Raw genomic sequence first — 20,824 nt, forward strand, 5'->3', positions numbered from 1 at the left:
ATCCTAAACTGCACTGCCCTTCACTCTTCTCAAGGATTACAACATAATACACCATTCTGTTAAAATGAGCTTGATGTATAAAACTAGTTATTTACCATGTGATGTGTAGGTGCTTAATGTTTGGCCAGGATAGGTCATATCTTTTTGCATTCCCTCCCACAAATACACCAAGAACTGCAAAAAGTACTTGTAAAGTATGGGTGCTATAACTAACATCCCTTAAACAGAAATCATCACATTGGAACAATACCGCATGGCCTGTTGCAGTTTATATGCAGCAGTAAAACCGGTCACAGTGAACAAAGATTCTTAATTTTAAAGCACAAGAATTAGCTCAAAATTAGAACTTTTCACATTAAAAAAAAAGGGGGAGGAGTGGGCTGGGGTGTGATTTGAATCTTCCTAGGTAGAATTTATACATAAAGAAATGATTTATATTTTTAAATGTTGATAGAAAATAATATTTTTAAAAATTACTGTGACTTAGTATTTCATTGTTTAATCTCAAATCCACATTTCAAGATTCTGCATTAAAAAAAATAAAAAAGCTTTTCAATTAACAATTTCCGAGCATTTATATTCAGTCTTTCCATATTTTCTGAAGTTTTTTTCTATGTTTTGATTTTTTCAATTCAACCTGAATGAGAAAACAATAATAAATACATTTCTAGAATGTATCTGTTTTGCAACTGTCTTCACATCTACCTGCAGCCTTACAGCTCTTTTGTTTTTAGAACAGAATAGAATATTTTCAGTTGGAAGGAACCTACAATGATCATGTAGTCCAACTGCCTGACCACTCCAGGGCTGACCAAAAGTTAAAGTTTGTTGTTAATGGCATTGTCCAAATGCCTCTAACACTGACAGGCTTGGGGCATCGACTACCTCTCTAGGAAGCCAGTTTTACCTCCTAAGATGCTAAGAGAAGAGAAACTGATATGAAGGATTAGTAAACTTTCCTTTCCAAAGAAATAACTGAAACAAATTGGGAAAACGTCTGGGAGCAGGTAAGAAAATGACACACTGTGTCACACATGAGTAGAAAATATTCTGTGTTACCAAAATAGGGATGGCAGTATACACTTTCTACTGATATCAATATTCTTTCCATTAGTTCCACTATAATGAAAAAACAAATTCCATACATTAAATCTGCAATGACACTTAAGGGATGGTCCAGAACACTTGAAAAGCAAATAAAGCCTAGAAGAGATTTTAATATATTGCTTATAAACCTACAGTATAAGATCTGAAAATGAACAGTTTAAAATATTCAGTCCTTACTGACCTTCCCTTAATATAAATACGTAAGACATTCCATTAAATTAATCGCATTTGGATTTTCATTGACGAGAAAAAAATGCTTCTTCAGGAAATGCATGAAGATCTGGCTGCTGCTGGAGGCACAGAAAATAATATTTTTGCAAAGCACAGGAAAATATTATGACTGATAATATTGGTAGTTAACAGACTTAAATAAAAATCTTAGGCTATATTATCAGCTTCAGTGGCAAAGCTTGACTGAAATCAAAGAAGAAACATTTGCTAAAGATCTGCCCTTTGAAATGTTCTTGGCACAATCGGCCAGTATCAGCAAGATACATGCCCTCATTTATAGTGAGGTGTACAATTGGTTTGAATTCATTTCACCCATCTTTAACACATCAGATGTTATATATTGCCAAGAAAACAATACTGGACTTAGCATCCTAGCAGTCAAGGTAACAAACGCCATGTTCTTACATCTGTTGAAAACTACACAAACATATTTTTCTATCTAGTACTGTAGATAACTGGGGTGATGAAGGTCCTAAATTAGTGAAAAGTTTCATATAATGACAAACTCCCACTGGAAAGCCACCACGTCCAACCCTCTCCTCACTGCACGTTCTTCACATATTGCAATGTCCATATGATATTAGAAATAAAATACATTTATATATCTTTATTCCTATGTAAGTTTAAGAGAAGGATCATTTGGTACTGATGAGGCACTAAATGCCTGCTTCCAAATCCTTGCTGTTGCTAGCTGATACAGTTCTTGAGAGAAATCAGAATGATCTATATACAGAAAAGGGGAAAATAAAAACCTAGAAAATATTTCTAATGGTTATAAATGTACAGACTTAGAATTTATTATTCTTATCTGAGAGGAATGTGACATTCATGAACAATCTTGACTTTGAAGTATACATGGGGGTTATTCCTATTGGAGCTCCAGGACACTTCCCTGATTGTGTCTGAATGATATAATGAAACATAAGGATTCCGAAACACAGCAAAATACAGACTTAATATTAAACGTGCACTTGCTGGCTTTAATTCTTACATACAAAAAAACATTGACAAATTGAGTCAGAGCAAAACTGACACATATCTCAGTGGTATGTTACATTTTTCATAATCCGTGTGCTAAATATACCTAGACTCAGATAAGAAAAACACCATTAAACAAGTCTTCAAGTGAGAGCTTCCACTGTTCTTTCTTGCCTGTTAGTGATGTTGATGGTTTTCAGACCTAACACGTGTTAAAAAAATTTTTGATTAAAGACAGAGCATCACACGCACTCCTGATTTATGCCCTATATAATCTCACTAAGGAAAAATTGCTCATAAGGCAAACATGACATTTCTGACCCACTGCGTTGCTTCTAAAAGATTATACCCTTTCACATGGTAGTTAAGAGACCTGTAAAGTGTATTGCCTATGAAACTCCAGCTGCTGCATAGAAATAATTTCTCGAATAAGGCTATATTTTGCAGGAGCAAGTAAGCAGAAAATGTCAGGCTGCCTCAAGTATTTCAGCAGAAAATCTTGAGACAAACTGGAGTAACTCAGATGGGTGTTACCACAAACTTAACTACAAGCTGTTCTTTTAAAACTATGGACAGTAAGTAGGTTGCAGATTAAAAGAGGCACTTGAAAGTGTGAAAAAGCTCCCTTGATATGACCAGGGATAATTACAGGGATAAAACCAACAGGGCAGCAGGGCAGGTTACATCTTGTGCACCTGGCTCTTGCAAACAGGATTGAACCTAAGCATGTGTCCCTGCCCTGGGTCACAATCTTCCCCCTGCCCAACTTCAGCAGCAGCAGCAGCACACATGCCAGCACACCTTTGGACCTGCCAAGTTACATTTTGGGCACCTGGCCAATGTATCTGTAGGTACTATAAGAGCTCTGCATGCTTGTAACCTCTACACTAGCAGTTTAAGTAGGTCAGGGTTTTGTTTGTTTTGTTTTTCTCCATGTATGGCCAGGATGAGTACCTATTTCAAGAGAAAAGCAACTACTTGAAGAACTAGGAGGAGCACAGCATGAATACCAAACACATTGCAAATCTTGCAACCAAGATGAGGTATACCCATTTCAATACTGGCAACACCACTAGCAAACCACAAAATACTGCTGAAAGTCAGATATGGCTCCACAGACATATGGACAATTAAACTTTATGCAACTGACATGGATCAGAGTCCTTCTAAAATTAAAATTAAAAGTCATTTAGGGAACAGAAGTGTCCAGTATATTATGACTAATCCTGTAATAAAACATACCAATTTTTAATAATGAAACAGTTATGGGCAGTTACACACTGAAGCAGAACACAAAAGGGGGAATTCTCTGGCTTTTTCAATAGAAATCAGATAAATATTGAGTGTGAAAACTGACCATTTTTAAATAAAGAATTATTTAAAACACTACCAAAAGATCTATTTTAGTGTAAAAGAAGTTACACACTTTTCAAATCAATTTAATTAGTATAAAAATCAGGCAATGACTTATTTTTCAAACATTTTGTCAACCTGCTTAAATCACTTAAACATTTAGAGACAGAGCAAAATATTTGAGCTGAAAATGAAATCATTTGATATATGTGCACTTGATAAAACCATATTTTTCACCAGTTTCCTTAATAATGTAAGTTTATATATGACTCCATTTAATAGGTTTGATTCAACCTCTCTTAAAAAAATGTTATTGATTTTTCTCAGCAAAAAAACCTGCTCTCCTTTCTAAAGATCAATTTCACTAGTAAAACGAAGAGCAATTTCATTGGACATTACGACTCTCTCTAAATCTTGGGCTCCACAGATCCAGACCTATAACCCTTATATGTGCTGACACTTGGAATGATCACTGGCTTGAGTATGAATTTGTGATAGTGGACACAGCAATGCTGACATAATCTGCAGAAGACAACAAGGCTCATACTGAAAGAAACATCTTTCTTGATTAGAATGAAATACTTTTGCTGTTCATTTGTTACTGGGAAAAAATAACAGACTGCTTACCAAAATATATGATCTTTTGAAACTCGTTCCTGCAGAAGGATCCATTTTTTCCCCAAGTCCATGGATACATAAACCTAAAAAAAAAAAAAAATAAAATAGATGATAGGAAACTGTTAATGTTGTACATCTTCGAAGACAGGTCCTATGTCACTATTAAAATGACAGGTTGCATACAATTTATTATTTTTTTTTAAATTATTAACAGGAACTCTCTACAATGTTTTTCAGAATAATAACCATACATAAAGAAAACCTTTTTAAAATATAATCTATAATGAACAAAACTCAGTAACGATTACTTCTAGTTTACCACAAAAACAAATCACAGTTCATTTTGGGTCAGATTCTTTTTTATCTCAGTATGGTTACACAAGATGGTAAAAGGACCCTTTTCTTCTTCTTCTCATTCATTGATTGAACAAGCACAAATGTTCCCTCTATGCTTCAAGCCTTAATTCCATCAAAAATACTTAAATCAGAAAGTCAGAGTATTTAAGACTCTACTAGAATAGGACCAAAAGATACTAGAGAAATGCTTGAGAGATTTGATGAGGAGAGATGCACTGAGGCTCTTGCTTCATGGGTACCAGTTTGTGACCCATGAGAAACGGTCACTCAGCAGAGAGGCAGAAGATGCCTGGAGCAGGAAGACTCGAGCTCCACCTTCCCTCTGAACAGTAGACTCCTGGTGAAAAACCAAATGCTAATGATATGGATGGATATCAAGAGTGCAGATGAAAGCTGTTTTCCTCCAAAATAAAGTAGGATATAAAACAGCTATTCAAAAATCTCCCTCCTTCAGCATTTGCCTTCATCATGTGTTTCCTCCCATTAAAATAGGAAATATCTGAGAGTTCTAAACAGACAGATTTAAATCCCCTGCTGTTTGCAGGCATTTATTATTTGATCCAATTTACATATGATGGGTTTTCTCTTAATATCTCTAAGATGGAAAAAAAAAAGACAAGTAAAACTGTTCTCTGATGTGGGAATAAGTCACCATTTCAGTCACTGATTGTTCTGGGGGTAAATGTCTTATGAGGACTAGTAAGGAATGTTTTTGTTTTAAAATGACAGATTCACTGACAAATGAAAAAAACAAAAAACAAAAAACAAAACCCACCACCAAACCAAACAGAACAACCCCCCATGATTATATATTATGTTTTACTACAGAAAACCAGCAACATTAAGATGGAAAGATAAAAGCTGAGGTAACTTAGCACAACTCTATGGGTAAATTTACTAAAGTCTGAATTAAAGATAAACCAGTATTTCCCAGTTACTCTGCACTTCACAATGACTGGGCTTTGTTCCACTGCACACTCAGTTAAAGCAGGTAGACCACAACTCGGGTAAGAAACTACAGTAAGGACTCAGATTACTTACTTTATTATTCACTCAGTCAGTGCACAGATAAATGAGCAGGGATCCAAAAGTCTTCACCCTTAGAGCTAAATGTGTTAATGACAGGGCTGCAGAGCCAGGCTCCTGATTTGTCTGCTAACTTTCTGATCTCAGTTTTATTATGTGGGTTAGGGTTTGCTGAAACCAGTGTATTTTATAGCATATAGCTTAGAGCAGCCTCGTGGAGAGAGGAATGTGGCTTTGAGTGGGCTAGACTGTGATGGATGAAGAACCTAAGCTTCTTACTTGTTCAAACATCTGTCACCAAAGGCATTACAGAAGAGATAACCATTGGTTTGACCATCTTTTAAAAGGGTGGACCTACTCAGCTAGTTACCTGCCTCAGCAGACTGCTATAAATCTGGAAGACATGATCATTTAATGCGCTGCCCTAACTCTGTTGTCCAAGTTGCAAAGACAGACAAGGAATCAGAGGTTCCTGGCAGGAGGGGAAAAGAGCTATTTAGGATAAGGGACAACACTGGCACATGAACAAAGGGATGTAATTTTGTCATGGATGAATTTCAGAAGAAAATGAGAGAAGATTCCTGCCATTAAAAGAGTGAGGCCTGTGCAGTAGGGGCCAAAAAAGACCAACCCAAACCCAACACACATGCACACACTCCCCCCAAACCCAAACTACCTCCCGTCACACACATTTAAGAGTGAAGTCTGGAAGTTTATGAATAAAGAGTTTGGGTTAGTGTTGGGGGAAGCCCTGGCAACCTTACTGTAAGGGAGAACGAAGCAGGGCTAAGAAGGCATATTTAGACTGAGAGGAACTTTGAAATGATGCAGTATTTGAAATAATTAAAAAAGAATGTGTAACTAAGTTAAACAGACATTCAACTTCCTTCAATTAAAAAAATTACCCATAAGTTTATTTTTTTAACAGGTACATATGACAACACTATTAAACAAGATTAGATATGAGGTGAAAACAATTATATCAGTGGACAGCTAAAATCTTTGGCTTCAGCAAACACATCTAATAGATCTTTTAACTCTGTTTATTACCACACATGTAATAAACATAGGGAATTACTTTTTTAAAAAAAAAAATAATGCTTTTCTCAGTTTTTCCATTTTTTCATCCTTTCAGCTTCCAAACGAACAATTAAAATCTACTGCATCTCTGCCGACTTTTTAAAAAATCTGGAAGTATTTATATAGACTCAGTGAATAGCTGATTGTTATTCATTATAACTGAGGTAGCCAGAAAAAGAGAGTATAGATTTGAGTCAGCAAATGGATTAATCCAACCACATTGACTGGATTTGCATTCGTTTATAGTGTCAGCTAGAGGCTAGAGCTTTATTTAAACAGAATCTAATATTCTGAATGAAAGAACAACTCATTTTTTGCAATATAAAATAAGCCCTAAATCAAATCAGAAGTTGTGAGTAAGGCGGTGATGTTCCAGTAGACAGAGAAGCCTTGCTGATTGCTATTTATGAAGGACATGATCCTGTACTCCCTGTATTCTCAAAAATGCCTTTGTAAGAAATAATTGGAGTAAGAGGAGGTAACAGCTTCTCCTGAGTTTTAGATTGGATTACACCTTGATACTACTTTGTTCCAGTGAAGGTAAAGTTACTTAACTCAAAAATCTAGACTATACTGTTTCCGTAGGCCAAATTCAGAGCAAGACTGTCTCTCAAGGGCATTGATTTTAGTACGGTGACCTTTTAAGTCAAGTTGCAATTTTGATTTTCAGCTCCTCCTTTGCCAACATATCTCACCCTCCTCTTTCTTCTAGGCCAAATTTGTCACATTGTATACGAAATCGAAGCAGGTTACTGACCCAAAGGCACCCTTCATTCCTACACATTTCAGGTAAAGATGTTGGACTTGTCCAGTATGTCTTTAAGGTTGCCTCCTTCTAGTGTAATATTGAAATCCTGAGCAAAGTCCATCAGATTACCTAACCCCTTCTGCTACTACTGCAGGGCTGTTCTTTACTGAATATTTTGTCCAGTCACATTTTAAATGTGGCATACAATGGCATCACTCCTTTTGGAAGATTATCTAAGTATAAAATGCCTGAAAATCTCTCTAACATGCATATTTAATCAAAACACAAAGGAAATGCTTTACTTTGTGCTTCTGCCTTCTCCTTTCTCCTGGCAAATATTTGTACCCACTTGTGCTGGTCAACTTCTTCAATACACTTCTCTGCACTCTTACTAACCTAAAGATTCTGCAATTCTGTAACCATACAGAATTCAGGAATTATATCTAGCATCAGAAACAAAAGTAAAACTCAAAAAAAGAGGTTTTCATATTATAGGATTTTCATAATTTCAGGCTTTCCTGAACTATTTTGTTTATATAATTACAAATATGTTGAACATACATTATGTTAGGATTTCAAATTGAAGCTGCTAAATAAAATAATGCAGTCTGTGACTGAGTTTGTTTTTTTATGGGTTTTTTTTAGTTTAGTTTAGTTTAGTTCTATCCTTATTTGCAAATGCCTGTAAACATGAATTCTTTTGGGATCAGCTATTAACTTATATATCCCAGAAAATATCCCAAAAGATGACTTCATATATCACTGAAATCAGTGTAGTAATTGGCTTCAACATGAGCAACTCTCTCTGATTGATCTCACCATGTAAATATATACCTTCTGTGAAGCCTGACAAGGATTAAAATGGACCAGAGTTTGCTAACTTCAGTTTAAAACTGCAGTAATGATCAAGATGGGTCAAAACCACTACCAGGACCAGAATCACAGTGACTTTACAGCTGTGGTTTTGGTGCTGTGAAAGAAAGATGAACTACACACTCACAGACTGTGTGCACGTTCATCAATGCTTCGCCTAACCCACGCAGAAAAAAATATTTTTATAATTTTACCAGAAAAAATCTGAAAGATGGTCAAAATTTACAAATCTAATACAACTCCTGAATCAGAAAGTGGTATAAATACATAAGGCAGAGAAGAATTTTACCTTTCTACAGATTCACTGATTCCCCAAATCTGCTGCACAACTATGCAGTTTATTTTATATTACTTTATTTTACATCCCATGAACGGCCTTTGGAGGCACTATTTCAGCTTCATTAACTTTCTACTACACTATAAATTACAGAGCAATTGCTTATGGTCACTTTCTAGGGAGGAACACTTTTAAGAGGTACTATTTAACAATATTATGCAGAGGGATAAATATTACGAATATCTATATCAACTGAAAATGCCAGGATTGAAACTACTGAAAAAACAAAGTTGGACATAAAGACAATAAATATTTAAATAAACCTCAAAACCAGAACATGATTCCCTTTTGGGTAACTGATATTTCATAAAACCCAGCACTAATCAGCATATCAGAACCGTTTTATACCTTCTTAACAAAGTAATTTTTAAATTTTAAGCAAATGCAGTATTTTCAAGCTTTACCTTGCCTTCCTTGGTGTAAGCAAGTACTTTATCTTCTTCTTTTGGATGAAAAAGGAGAGTTTCCACAAAGAAAGTGATGGGTTGTTTCTGGAATGTTGCTCCTTCATCCGTGCTTATGAAAAGGCTTTGGTCACGGTCATTATGGGATGAGCTTACAAGAATTATCTAAAAAACAAAAATGAAAACATATCTTCAGAGAACTGTTTTCTCTGTAATAGACAACATAGCTCTATTTTTCTTGTGTAAATGTCAGATTTTGTACATACCTTACCTATCGCAATTCTTGGGCACAAACCTCAAAAGCATCTAAGAGAAAAGGACTTCAAGACCCTATTAATATTCCCTGACCAAATATGCGAATGTTAAATTCTATAACTTCTCTTGCAAATCACACCAATTTGATCATTCTCCTCATTACTACTCAAAATGACTGCCTTAGATTTTGGTCCTTGTGCAAGGCTCAGGAGGCCACACAAGAAAATCTCCAAGGCAACCAAAAAAGAATTAATACTAGTAATGACTCATGTTAACATGCCCATTTAAGTACATCACTTTACTTAGTGATGCTGTCTTTATAAATACTAAACATAAAAATAATCACTGCTAAAGTTATATCAGAAGAATGACACACGACAAATAATTAGTTTATAGCATCTCTCCATTGCTTCACCATTCTTCTGTTGACTTATTTTTGATAAAAAGGCAGTTCACTCTGATGCAGAAAAATATGCCAAAAATTTATCTGCATTTCCCTCTCAGGTCCAAATAATACCTTGACTCAAACACAGTAATGGCTTGAGCTGTCTCCTCATGTGAACTTCATGTCAGACTTTCAACAGCAAAGAAATTTTTCCCACATAATTTAATCAGAAATTCACTCTTTTCAACTTCTTCACCTTTTGCACTACTGGGGCAGCATGTTATAGCGTGGTTACAAAAATGCCAATGTAAGGATCCATTTTTATTGTCTTTCCAGATCAAACAGGCTCAGTTTGCATTCAAAAAGGTGCCTTCATCAACTGATAGCCTGTAAACAAAACATGGATTTTCAAAGCCCAGATGGGCTCTATTTGGCTCACACTTCAAAAACAATTAAAAAAAAACCCAACAACAACCTGAAATCAGAATGCATTTAGAATATTCAGCAAATGATGCAGAAGACAACACAGAATACTGATACAGTGACTGTAAATTGCTTACAGAGATAAATGTCAACAAGTTATGCAAACAGAATTACAAGAACGTGAATACAGAGAAGGAAATATATTAGCCAACACTGTATAATTTTTATGTAGTCCCTTTTCTTTAGAGTACAGCTGAAGTTAAAAATTTGACATTTCTAATGAATTACACAGATATGACAGCTGGACTGAGCTTTTACTGCAGTTGGGCTTTAGGGTAGAAACTATAAATACAACATTTGTAGATGCTCTAATTTGACAGGTTACTTAAGCATGTGCACTTGTAATTGAAGCACATACACAGTTGCACTAATTTCTGCATAGCTTTCATATACCTAAAAGGGGGCACATATTAAAGAACATTATTGAACAAGAGCAGGAATTTCATATAGAGTCCATAGTCTACCACTGAAACTCCACACTAAAGCATATATTATACCAAATCTATTTGTATTAGCTGTGTGTCAAGGTCACTAAGAGCAAGATACTAGCCAATAACCTTGCTACGATCTTGTATTTTTTGTAATGATATACTTTATCCAATAGTAGGAAACTGGTATTTTTATTGGAAAGCTTCCATAAGTGATCTCTTCACAAATGCCATCTTTTATTCCTACAATACCCAATGGCTTCCTGTCTCTTAGTAAACTCTTCAGACAGCATCTGTTTAATTTATTACTATATACACTCTAAGTATGCTGCTGGTGGCCTAGATATAGTATTCAAAGATTCTTGTAACACACTTACTTGGCATGTTTTCTGCAGAAGGCACGACACCAACCCAAAATTGAATGTGACCATCATGTGCTGCCCTGTCCTTTTGCTGGCATTGCAAAGTGGAGTGAAGAAGCGCTTATGCCCAGCACAGAGATTTGCACTTTCCTTGCCACACTACCATCTGCAACTCAGGCTCAAAATATGCAGGTTTTTCTTGGAAATGAATGAATCCAAACTACATGCATGCTGAGGGAGCAATGGAGTGCTTATTCCTGTTGGTTCCTGACCAGATCACAGAAAGAAGGACCCAGTCCTGTGCTAAACTTCACAAGCAAGGCTGCAATATGAGCTCCACAGTCCCTGTGGAAGCTTGTGCCTAGGAACATCCTTGCATTTTAATGCATGCACGAGGCTGGTCCTGAGACCCATGCTTAGATTGCAGCGTGTACAATTCCTTCCACACTGTATCACTAGAAGCAGTATGGTTGTAATTCCATACAAAAAGCTTATTATGTTCGCATACAGTCTTCTAGTTCAAATAACACTTTCCGTAAATATAATTAGCTTCATTCTCTCCTATTAATATTTTTTAAAATGTATACAAATAAGACAACAAATCAGTATGGCATATACTCCTGAAAAGGCATGAACCGTACTTGTACAGAACAGTAATCTCTGGACTAGAGTGCTATTGTCTTGCTTTCTTTTTCTGGCCCAATAAATCTTACACTTCCAAAAATATTGGCTTCAAATTAATAAAGGAAAAAGGTTTATAAATTTGGTAGTGTTTTTTCTCTGTTAATGAGCCTTGAGCATAGGCATGGCTAAGTTTCATAATGAGGACCCAAGAGCAGCTTACAGAGAACATAATTCTAGAAACTAAAGTAATAAGAAAAATGTTAGCTATAATGAAATGCAAACACACTGTGATATTTTCTAGTGCTGTCCCTCAAAAATATCATGTACTTTTTGAAGTTAAATTTATCAGAAAAAATATAGCCTAAAGATTGTAGACATCTAAGTATATATGGCAGAGTCCCTAACTATACTTTTATTCGCATACACATCATAAATCATTTAATGAAATATTTTTGAATTTCACTCAGTGTTCTGATTTCTATTTCAATAGTTTAAACTGATCATTATGTGCCAGGCATTCAGATTTGCCTCCCACAGCTAACACACTGGGTGATCAGACTTGCCTGCTGGCTAACAGTACTTATTGAGGAAAATATTCCAAAGCAAATATAGTATCCACATTAAATGCTTTCCACAACAAGTTTTATTTACTTTGTAAGTGGAACAAATAGGAAAACCTTCCTCCTAGCAACTGATGAAGGGATGCAACAGGGACATACTATCTGGAGAGCTGACTAACAGTGATTGCTGAGGGTTTTATCTCAAAATAAACAACTACTTGCTTGAATAATTATGTATCCAAAAACCAGAACAGATTTTAATCACAGCTAAATTTCACTTAAGCCTCTTTCAAACAACATTTTACAGAGTATTTCTCCCTCCTATGAGACTCTTCTAATATTTTTTTAGTAAATGGTAACTTTATATTATGCTGTTTATCCCTGACATCACTTCTTAATTTCCCATCAGCTAAATAAACAACAATAATACACACATAAACATTCAGATCAGATGTAAATCTACAACTTCCAATAGTTAAGCAGAGGTAAAAGATTATTTCAAGGAGATAAACTATCCCATGGATTGTAAAGAAAATGAGTAAAAATAAAAATATGTTATAGATCAACAGAGAGGAAAACCAAAGATATTTCTGATAAAAAAGAAAAATACTACACTATGCCAACATATGAATTAAAACATTCCAAAAATAAAGAAAAGCTATGCTTTTCCTCATTTCAGGAAAAGTTAGTGAGGCAAGAGGTAATATAAAAGCCAAACAAATCTGAAAATAACTTCATTAAATCCATTTATTTAATCTCTCTTTCAGGACTGATTGGCCAATGTGCATGTCTAACCATTGCCTCTGCTGGGTGGAATCCTAGTCTGAACTGCAAAGGACAAAGAGACTCTGACAGCTTAGGCTACAGTAGCTTGTACATCATACTTTCCCTTCCACTATTACCATGAAGATTTGGAATAATCACAGTGATTACTAGGGAGTTTTAACTGTAGATTTGGCAGCAATTCAAAGCTATGCTGTAATTTCAAGTGGCAATAAACACAGGATATTAGCATGCATCATTTGCAGTGTGTCTGAAATATACCCCTCCTCCCCTCAGTTTAGGTCCAATCAAAATGTAAACGCAAGATAAATTTGATCTTAATCAGCACTTTCTCTAAAACAAGGCAATCTTCTAACACATTACAATTGTGCCATCTCTTTCAACTTCAGCAACTGATCTTAATTTTAATTCCAGATTTTATTTTCCTTTCCATTTCTCTAGTATTCATAAAGGAAAAAAAAAAAGTCAAAACATCCATCTCAGTGTCTGACTTGCTACAGGAGATTTCTGCAGTAAGTGATGAGAGAGATAAGACACAATTTTTTAATTCTGTAATCCTGCATATGGTCAGAAATCAAGCCATCTCATATTCCTAAGCATTCTAAACTGACCTTGAAGGAAGAAACCTCTGGCTACATAACAAAGCAAAATACAGAACTCTTTATTTAAGCTCACAGCAGCCATGCACTGAGAGGCCAAGCGTGCCCGGGAAGAACCTACGCCTCTTCGGTCACCTTCAGTAAACTGAGCTCCCACTGGACACAGATGATTTGGCTATGGGGACCCAATCCTAAAGAGTGCTGGACTCACTCCAGCAAAAATTTTAACGGTGCAAGCTTACGAGCCATCCTCACTAAGGTCACACAACTTCCATTAAGAGCTTGTAATGTTAATGCCTAGATGAAGGTTCTTAACTAAACTGGAGACAAGGCTGCTGGTGACAGCTCCTAGTGATACCATCGCATAAATCTGCATGCCTACATGTGTTTTGAAGAGAAATATTATTTGTGGCAGTACTGTCAGTCTCAGGGCAGTATTCATAGAGCTTCACAGCATGGCAGTAACACCCTCAATGTTTTTCAGGTTAACTAACTCACCTTTTTTCTTATTTTTACAATTTGTGTTATTTATGCATTATTAGATATGCCTGGCTGACACAGAAATTACTCTGGCTCCTGGTCCCAGTTGTAAATGAGATGTTGCTTCTCAGATGGCGTTCATAAAACACACAAAGTGAATTTGCAAGGGTTATGATTTTTATCTTGGATGGTATGAAAGACCCGATAACTCAAAGAGTGGCAAAGCTGCAGAGTGAAAAATAGTCCCTTTACCCTCATAGTGTAAAAACAGTATCTAAGAATCAACCCAGGGTAATCCCAAGCAGAGAGTAAAATAAAATGCCTTCCAGATAACAGTTTAATCTTGCAGATTTTCCCTGGCATTTGCATCCAAAGTCCCTCTTCACACATTAGTTATTCATGAATTTAACCACTAATGAATCACTAAAATCTCTGTGCAACTGAATTGCATAAATGCACATTGATGGAATACATATATGCATGAATGAACATACATGTTGGACCATTATATTACTTTTAATGGCAAACATTCACAGCTTCCTCTAGAATTTGTATTTACTTTCCCTTGAAGAGCCCCTTTCAAGGTGACAGAGAGTGCATTTCAAAACTAGTCTTTATGAGAACCACTGTTAAGGGAAGGGAAGGTGGGAATGTTAAGGATGGCGCTTGAGAAATACCCACTATGCTGACCACATAATCTCATGACACAATCAAAGGCCATCTGAAGCAATCCTGATGGGACTAATGAAAAGCACGTATTACAGTTTCATGTCCCCTGTATTGTGGTCAGCTCATTAATCATTTGGAATATCACAAATGAAACAGTAATATTATTTATCTAGTACCATCAACACATTTGGCACGTTAGGATGTGGAGTGAATATTAAGAGTTTAGGATCTTAAAATAAAGTGGTTACCAACTGGAGCAGTTGGTAACAAGAGAAATGCTGAAGAGGGAATGAACATCAGCATCTTAACAGAAAAATGTGTTCAGAGCAACTGTATGGAGAACTGGCTCACACTGCAACTAGGCAAGCCTGAAATGAAATAATCTGATCATAAATAGTTTTCAAATAGTTGGCTTTTCTCTAGGCATTCACTATAGTGGAAGCAAGTTTAAGGGTGGTAACATATGATAATAATGAGTGCACACATAGAAACAGCTGCAAAAGTTCTGACTGAAGTTGATGAGCAGCCTGAAAATCCTGCCCTGTTGCACTGTATATACCTTAATCTGCCAGATCTCTATAACTGAACTCCTCAAAGATGCTGACTATGCCAAGTCTCTATATCAGGGGTCCTCAAACTACAGCCCACGGGCAGGATACGGCCCCCCAGGGTCCTCAATCCGACCCCCTGTATTTACAGACACACACACACACACACACACGCTGGGGGTTGAGGGGGGAACCAAGCAGCTGCAGATGACTGCCTGCCACTTCATCTGCACGCCGGCCCCCTGTTTAAAAAGATTGAGGACCCCTGCTCTAGAGCATACCAATTGCAGCTCAACTCTTCAGTCTTCTTATTTAGGGAAGTGTTGGGTAGGGTAAGCAAGCTGATCATTATCTCTTCCTCCACAGGAACAAATCTCGTCCATCCATAACCTGCTAGAACCAAAAACTTTTTGTCACTTGATGGCAAGCCAAATTTTCACAAGGAATGCTCTGTTCAAAAACATTTCAGAGCAGTAATTCACACCACCAGCCCAAGAATTCCGAAAAGCTTGCACATATGCAGCAAATTTGGTATTTCTGCAATATACTGAAAGGTGTGAATATGCCAAAGGTCACGGCAGAGGGAGAGGAGAAAAAATACTCAACATCTTCATAGACAGTCCTTTCTTTAATAGCTGATTTTTCTAGTGTTTTGTGTACTTCTGTTGCAGAGCTAAGATTATTTATCTTCTGAAAAATACATTGATACAAGCAAGTAGTTAATTAACAAGGAATATCTTTCAAATATCCAGTGGATCTCTTGGCACAGGCTGAACTTACACTGAGTGGAACAGAAGCTTTATTAGGTACATAAGGGTGACAAAAAGGAACCTAATACTATTTTTTACAGATACTATTTTTTTGTCTCTGTTTAAAGTGAAATCAGAAGAATCCTTTGCTCTTCTTGCATGGTACAAGGTCCAATATTAGCTTGGCTATTGCTAATTATTCAGCAAAAGGAATCATTTAATGAAACCTTTGTACAGCTCCTACATCTGAGCAAAACTTACTGTTGATATTTTTTGTGGGATGATCATCATATTGATATTTGTACATATTCAAATGGTTTCTTTTAAAACTATGCACGCCAGTATACCAAGAAGTAAATCAGACGGTCTTTCCCAGTATGCTCTAGATCAGCATTTTGAGTGGGGAGCAGCATTGATGGAGGCATAGTGCCAATTCTTGTCACAGCAGGGGAATGTTACCTAACTAGGTTTTATATTACCCATAAAATAAGGACGTTTTGTGTGTCTTGGAGAAAAAAAAAAAGGAAGTTGGATTGCACAGCAGAAATGGGCAAGTTTCACTCTTTCTCACCAACATCTCCACAAACAGTATTATTTCCCAGACAGAACAGGCACACACTGATCTTTTCAGCTTGGGCATTCACAGACTAATTCAAGAAGTTATTTTGCAGACCTCCAATAAACCTGCAAATATTTTCTGTCTGAAGACATCACAAAGCAAAAATATAAAACAATGCCTCCCAAACAGGGTAACGGATGCACAACAACTGACTGCATACATGTGTTGATCTAAGTTAATGAAGAAACAAGCCAAATAGTTCCTAGTTGCCAGCCATTCATTTGTCAGCAGCAAAACCTGCACTAAGTTCAAAGAGAAATTACATGGACGGTAATTAGTGGATGAGGAGAAAATACGAAGGAAAGAAAGGCAGCTGCGGTAGTTAAAAGTATCAGTCATATGGGATTGATTAAGACTTCATCATCTTGTGCAATAGGTAAACATTCGTCTGCCTTAAAAATATTACAAATGTGTCTTTTGTTATGAAGCTCATTTCTATTATAAAATTATATATATATATATTAACATTATCCAGGGAATCTCGTTTTGTACAAATTGTCTCCTCCAATCCCAAATACTCAACAGGTTCCTGGTGTTCTCATAACCAAAGGCCTTCCCATAATGTTCCCAAGATATCCCTAACGCCAGCTGCGGCATCAACTTCAAGCACCTCTGTTCCTCTCCCAAATCTATAGATCACTTCTTTTGGTGATCAACGTACTTAACGACTCTGCTAAAGATCATAAAAAATAAGTAGCATCTTCCAAACATGGAGGGTGGGTGTGTATACATACATATGTATGCAAATACATACAGGTTCATGCAACCAGGTGGGCCACATCCAAAGTTTCTGAAGCCACTGTCTGAAATCACTGAGAGCTTTGAAAGGCTCCAGTGACTGGGAGAGGTTCCTGGGAAAACAATAAACATCATGCCCATCTTAGCATCATCTACAAAGTCTCTCAGAAGTGTCTCTATTTTGAATTTGTTTGTTCCCATATTTAAAGGCGTAGCTGGTACTACGAAGTGAGCTGTTGAAGTCCTTACCCTCCAGGAAGCACCTGCTTCCTTTTGAGAACTGTAGGCGCTCTCCTTAATGGAGGTCTGAGCACAGCTAAAGATTGAACAGCTCTTCTCTCCTAGACCACAAGGGAAAATACAAACCTGGGGATAAGAGCTGTGTTGAGCAAGTCTTCCATATGTAAGGCACAACCGATTATGTGATTTTGAAGGGGAAAATGGAAGGGGGAGAAGACAGGGAGGCACAGCAGCAGAAGCAAGCACTGGAAAAACAGTAATTATTTTTCACTTGAATTTGGCCATATCTCCATTATGTAGGCTACAAAGCTTAATTATAAAAGCTCTTGCTATTGAAATATTTCCCCTTATCTTAGATATCCAGTCCAAATGGACTGGAAAAAAGCCCTTGAAAAGCAGAAAGAAAATGTCTTTTAAAATAATTTTTGATCCCATTAGGGTGAATCTCATTAATAGAAAAAGGACTTCACTGAAGAATAGAGCTTTTACATTCAGAAGCATAGAGTACTGCTGTGCCTGATTCTAGCAGCACTGTACACAATAAACCTTTGTCTGTCAGGGCTTAGATTTTTGCAGTTGTAAAGTACCCATTTTATATTGAGGTAGAGTTTTAGTAAATGCACATACCTAGCTCTCATTGCACTAGTTTTCTCCAGGTGTACTTGGGGACAGGTGTTGATTGGAGCTTTCAAAAGCTGACATACAAAACATTTTTTCTATTGCAAAGCATTGTTTTGCCATAACTAAAATATATAGCTGAAAACTTCTATCAGAAGATTTACCAGCGTAATTCCTAAGGCCCATGAGGGAATAAGGGGAGTGGGGTTGGTCCACCTCATGCACGTAGATAGAAAATATTTGTTGGGATAGGGGACACTGACTTTGTGAATTATTAAAGCCCTTTCATATGTCATTGCAGGAACAAGTCGTGGTATCTTCCCAGTTGAATGCTGTGATTACTAAAACTTAGACAATTCTGTACATATTCTCATACATATATATATATATATATGAGAGAAAAAACATTGCATGTCATCAAAACCAAAAAAGAACTAGAAACAATGTTCTTTTGCTCATTTGCTAGACTGGTAAAATTTAGGGGCAAGGGTGATCATTTATGTTTGTTCCCAAGCATGTTATTTCAGCTTTTTTAATTATATTTTTATGAAAAGTTGAAAAGTGAATAGAAGAGTAAATTAAATGAATGCAAAAATGAATCCCCTTTCTCTCACTTTTACTAACACTTAATCCTCACGAAAAGTTTGTAGTTAATCCAGGGGATTTTTATTTTATTTAAACATAATACTTTACTGAAAATGAGAAGTTGGAGAGCTTGGATCCTGGCAGTATGTTTACAGACAGAGTAAACAGCTAGGAAGATTTCAGCATCTTTCTCACTTGGCAAGAATATTACTAGAGATTCAGCTATGAATTATGGCTGATACTGAAAAAGAAAATCCAGGTGATATCATTATTTTTCCTTATAAGATAGACAGCTACACAGAGCTCTAAAAACATCAGGTGGAGGTTAATCTTGGGGTGCTGTTTCTGTTCTCAGTCAGCAGGAACCTTGCAAACTGACTGTTTTGCAGACCCTGGGAGTGACCCCATCTAAAGCAGATTCCAAACAAAACTGTTCTTACCACTACATTGGCACTTTACAAGATTTTGCAGTAATTCTTGAGATTGTAACATGAATGTCTTATGATACTTTACATATATCACAGTTTCTCTACATGTAACATCAATACCAAATCTGTTTTTACAGAATAAAAACATATATATGCTTACAGGTGGTGGTTAAAAGTGAAATGGAGAAACTACAAACCCAACGAAATTAAGGAATGGGAACAAAACATTGAAGATTGGCAGGAACAATAGCTTTTCAACAAAAAAGGAGGAAAAAACCATTCTGCTAGTCTCTTAAAAACACCATATAATTCATATTTTGTTTTATTAGCAGAACATACCAGATACCATACAAACCACTGGTTTGTCTCAAACATATTGGAACTAAATTAGAGGCTATCAGAAGCAATCCCATATTAATAAAATTAATTTTAAGAGTAAAAAAATAAGTAACAACTTCTTACACTCCACCCCACCTATAACGTCAATGAAATAAGTATTAACATGAAAAAATGTTCATATTAAAACCAGGAGTTGTTCTTATGAACCCACCCACCCACAACAAAAAGCCAAAAAAACCAGCACAACACCCTGCAAACAAACCAAAACACTTATTGTAATATAAATTCAAACTTTCAGTTTAAATTACCATCCACTCCCAATGACTGAATAATAAATATCATCCCTTTACCATATGTTAAGGCTATGCTACACAGATGCTTCCAGTGGTCTCAGTATCTCAGAATTAACTTTCATGAGGGAAGAATGTCTTACTGCTGCAGAGCCAATTTCTAATCTCAGCTGTGCAGATGAGTATGGTTTTGATTAAATCTACTGGTCAACTGGCATGCACGTACACAGCAAACAGAACACAGACATGTATGTCTTCAGATTTGAACAGGCAGTCTTAAATAATCTGAGTTACACAGAAAAGATAAAAACAATTCATGTCAGTTGGTAATTAGGTATCATTCTAGGAGACAGTTCCAGCGTTTGGTAGACCCAGATGGATACTGCCCAAGCATTGCATTAGAATATAGCTCTTTGACTCGGGATTTGCATGTTTTTGCAGTCTTTTCCTTTCTTTCTTTAAAATGAGTATGTTCTTATTCCTAGGTAAGAACTTCATCTGTCCTTGCTGTTTTTCCCCTTTCCTTTGCCTGTGCTCCTCAGACTGTCTGTTGTGCTAAGGGACAGGCTATGTAGCTACTGGGAGTTATTTGTCCAGTGTAACTTCTAGAATACTGAAGAGAAGGGAATAATACAAACATCTAGGTGGGAAGGGAGTTCCAGAGGTCATCTAATCCAACCTCATCCTCCAAGCAAGGCTAAATAGAGTACATAGTTCAAGACCATGTCCCCTCCAGTTCTGAAGTAATAGCCCAACTGAAGTGCATCGACACCAATGCACAAAGCATGGGCAACAAACAGGAGGAGCTGGAAAACAGAGCAGCAGGAAAACTATGACATCCTTGCCATTACAGAAACATGGTGGAAGACTTGCACTGGAGTGCTGCAACGGATGTCTATAAACTCTTCAGAAAGGATAGGCGAGGAAGGA

The 20,824-nt window shown here is 36.5% G+C and overlaps 1 protein-coding gene across 4 annotated transcripts in view; it reads right to left on the minus strand.

Moving 5' to 3' along the window:
- SORCS2 (sortilin related VPS10 domain containing receptor 2) overlaps nucleotides 1-20,824 on the minus strand; it is a 579,304-nt gene that overhangs the window by 114,175 nt on the left and 444,305 nt on the right. For all 4 annotated transcript variants that reach the window (XM_055796804.1, XM_055796801.1, XM_055796802.1 and 1 more), the window contains exons 4-5: nucleotides 9,113-9,277; nucleotides 4,297-4,370 (exon numbers count right to left, since the gene is read on the minus strand). In XM_055796804.1, coding sequence (XP_055652779.1) covers nucleotides 4,297-4,370; nucleotides 9,113-9,277 — 239 coding nt within the window. The remainder of the gene's footprint in view (nucleotides 1-4,296; nucleotides 4,371-9,112; nucleotides 9,278-20,824) is intronic.

The sequence above is a fragment of the Falco peregrinus genome, chromosome 2 (assembly GCF_023634155.1).
Source record: "Falco peregrinus isolate bFalPer1 chromosome 2, bFalPer1.pri, whole genome shotgun sequence".
NCBI lineage: Eukaryota > Metazoa > Chordata > Aves > Falconiformes > Falconidae > Falco > Falco peregrinus.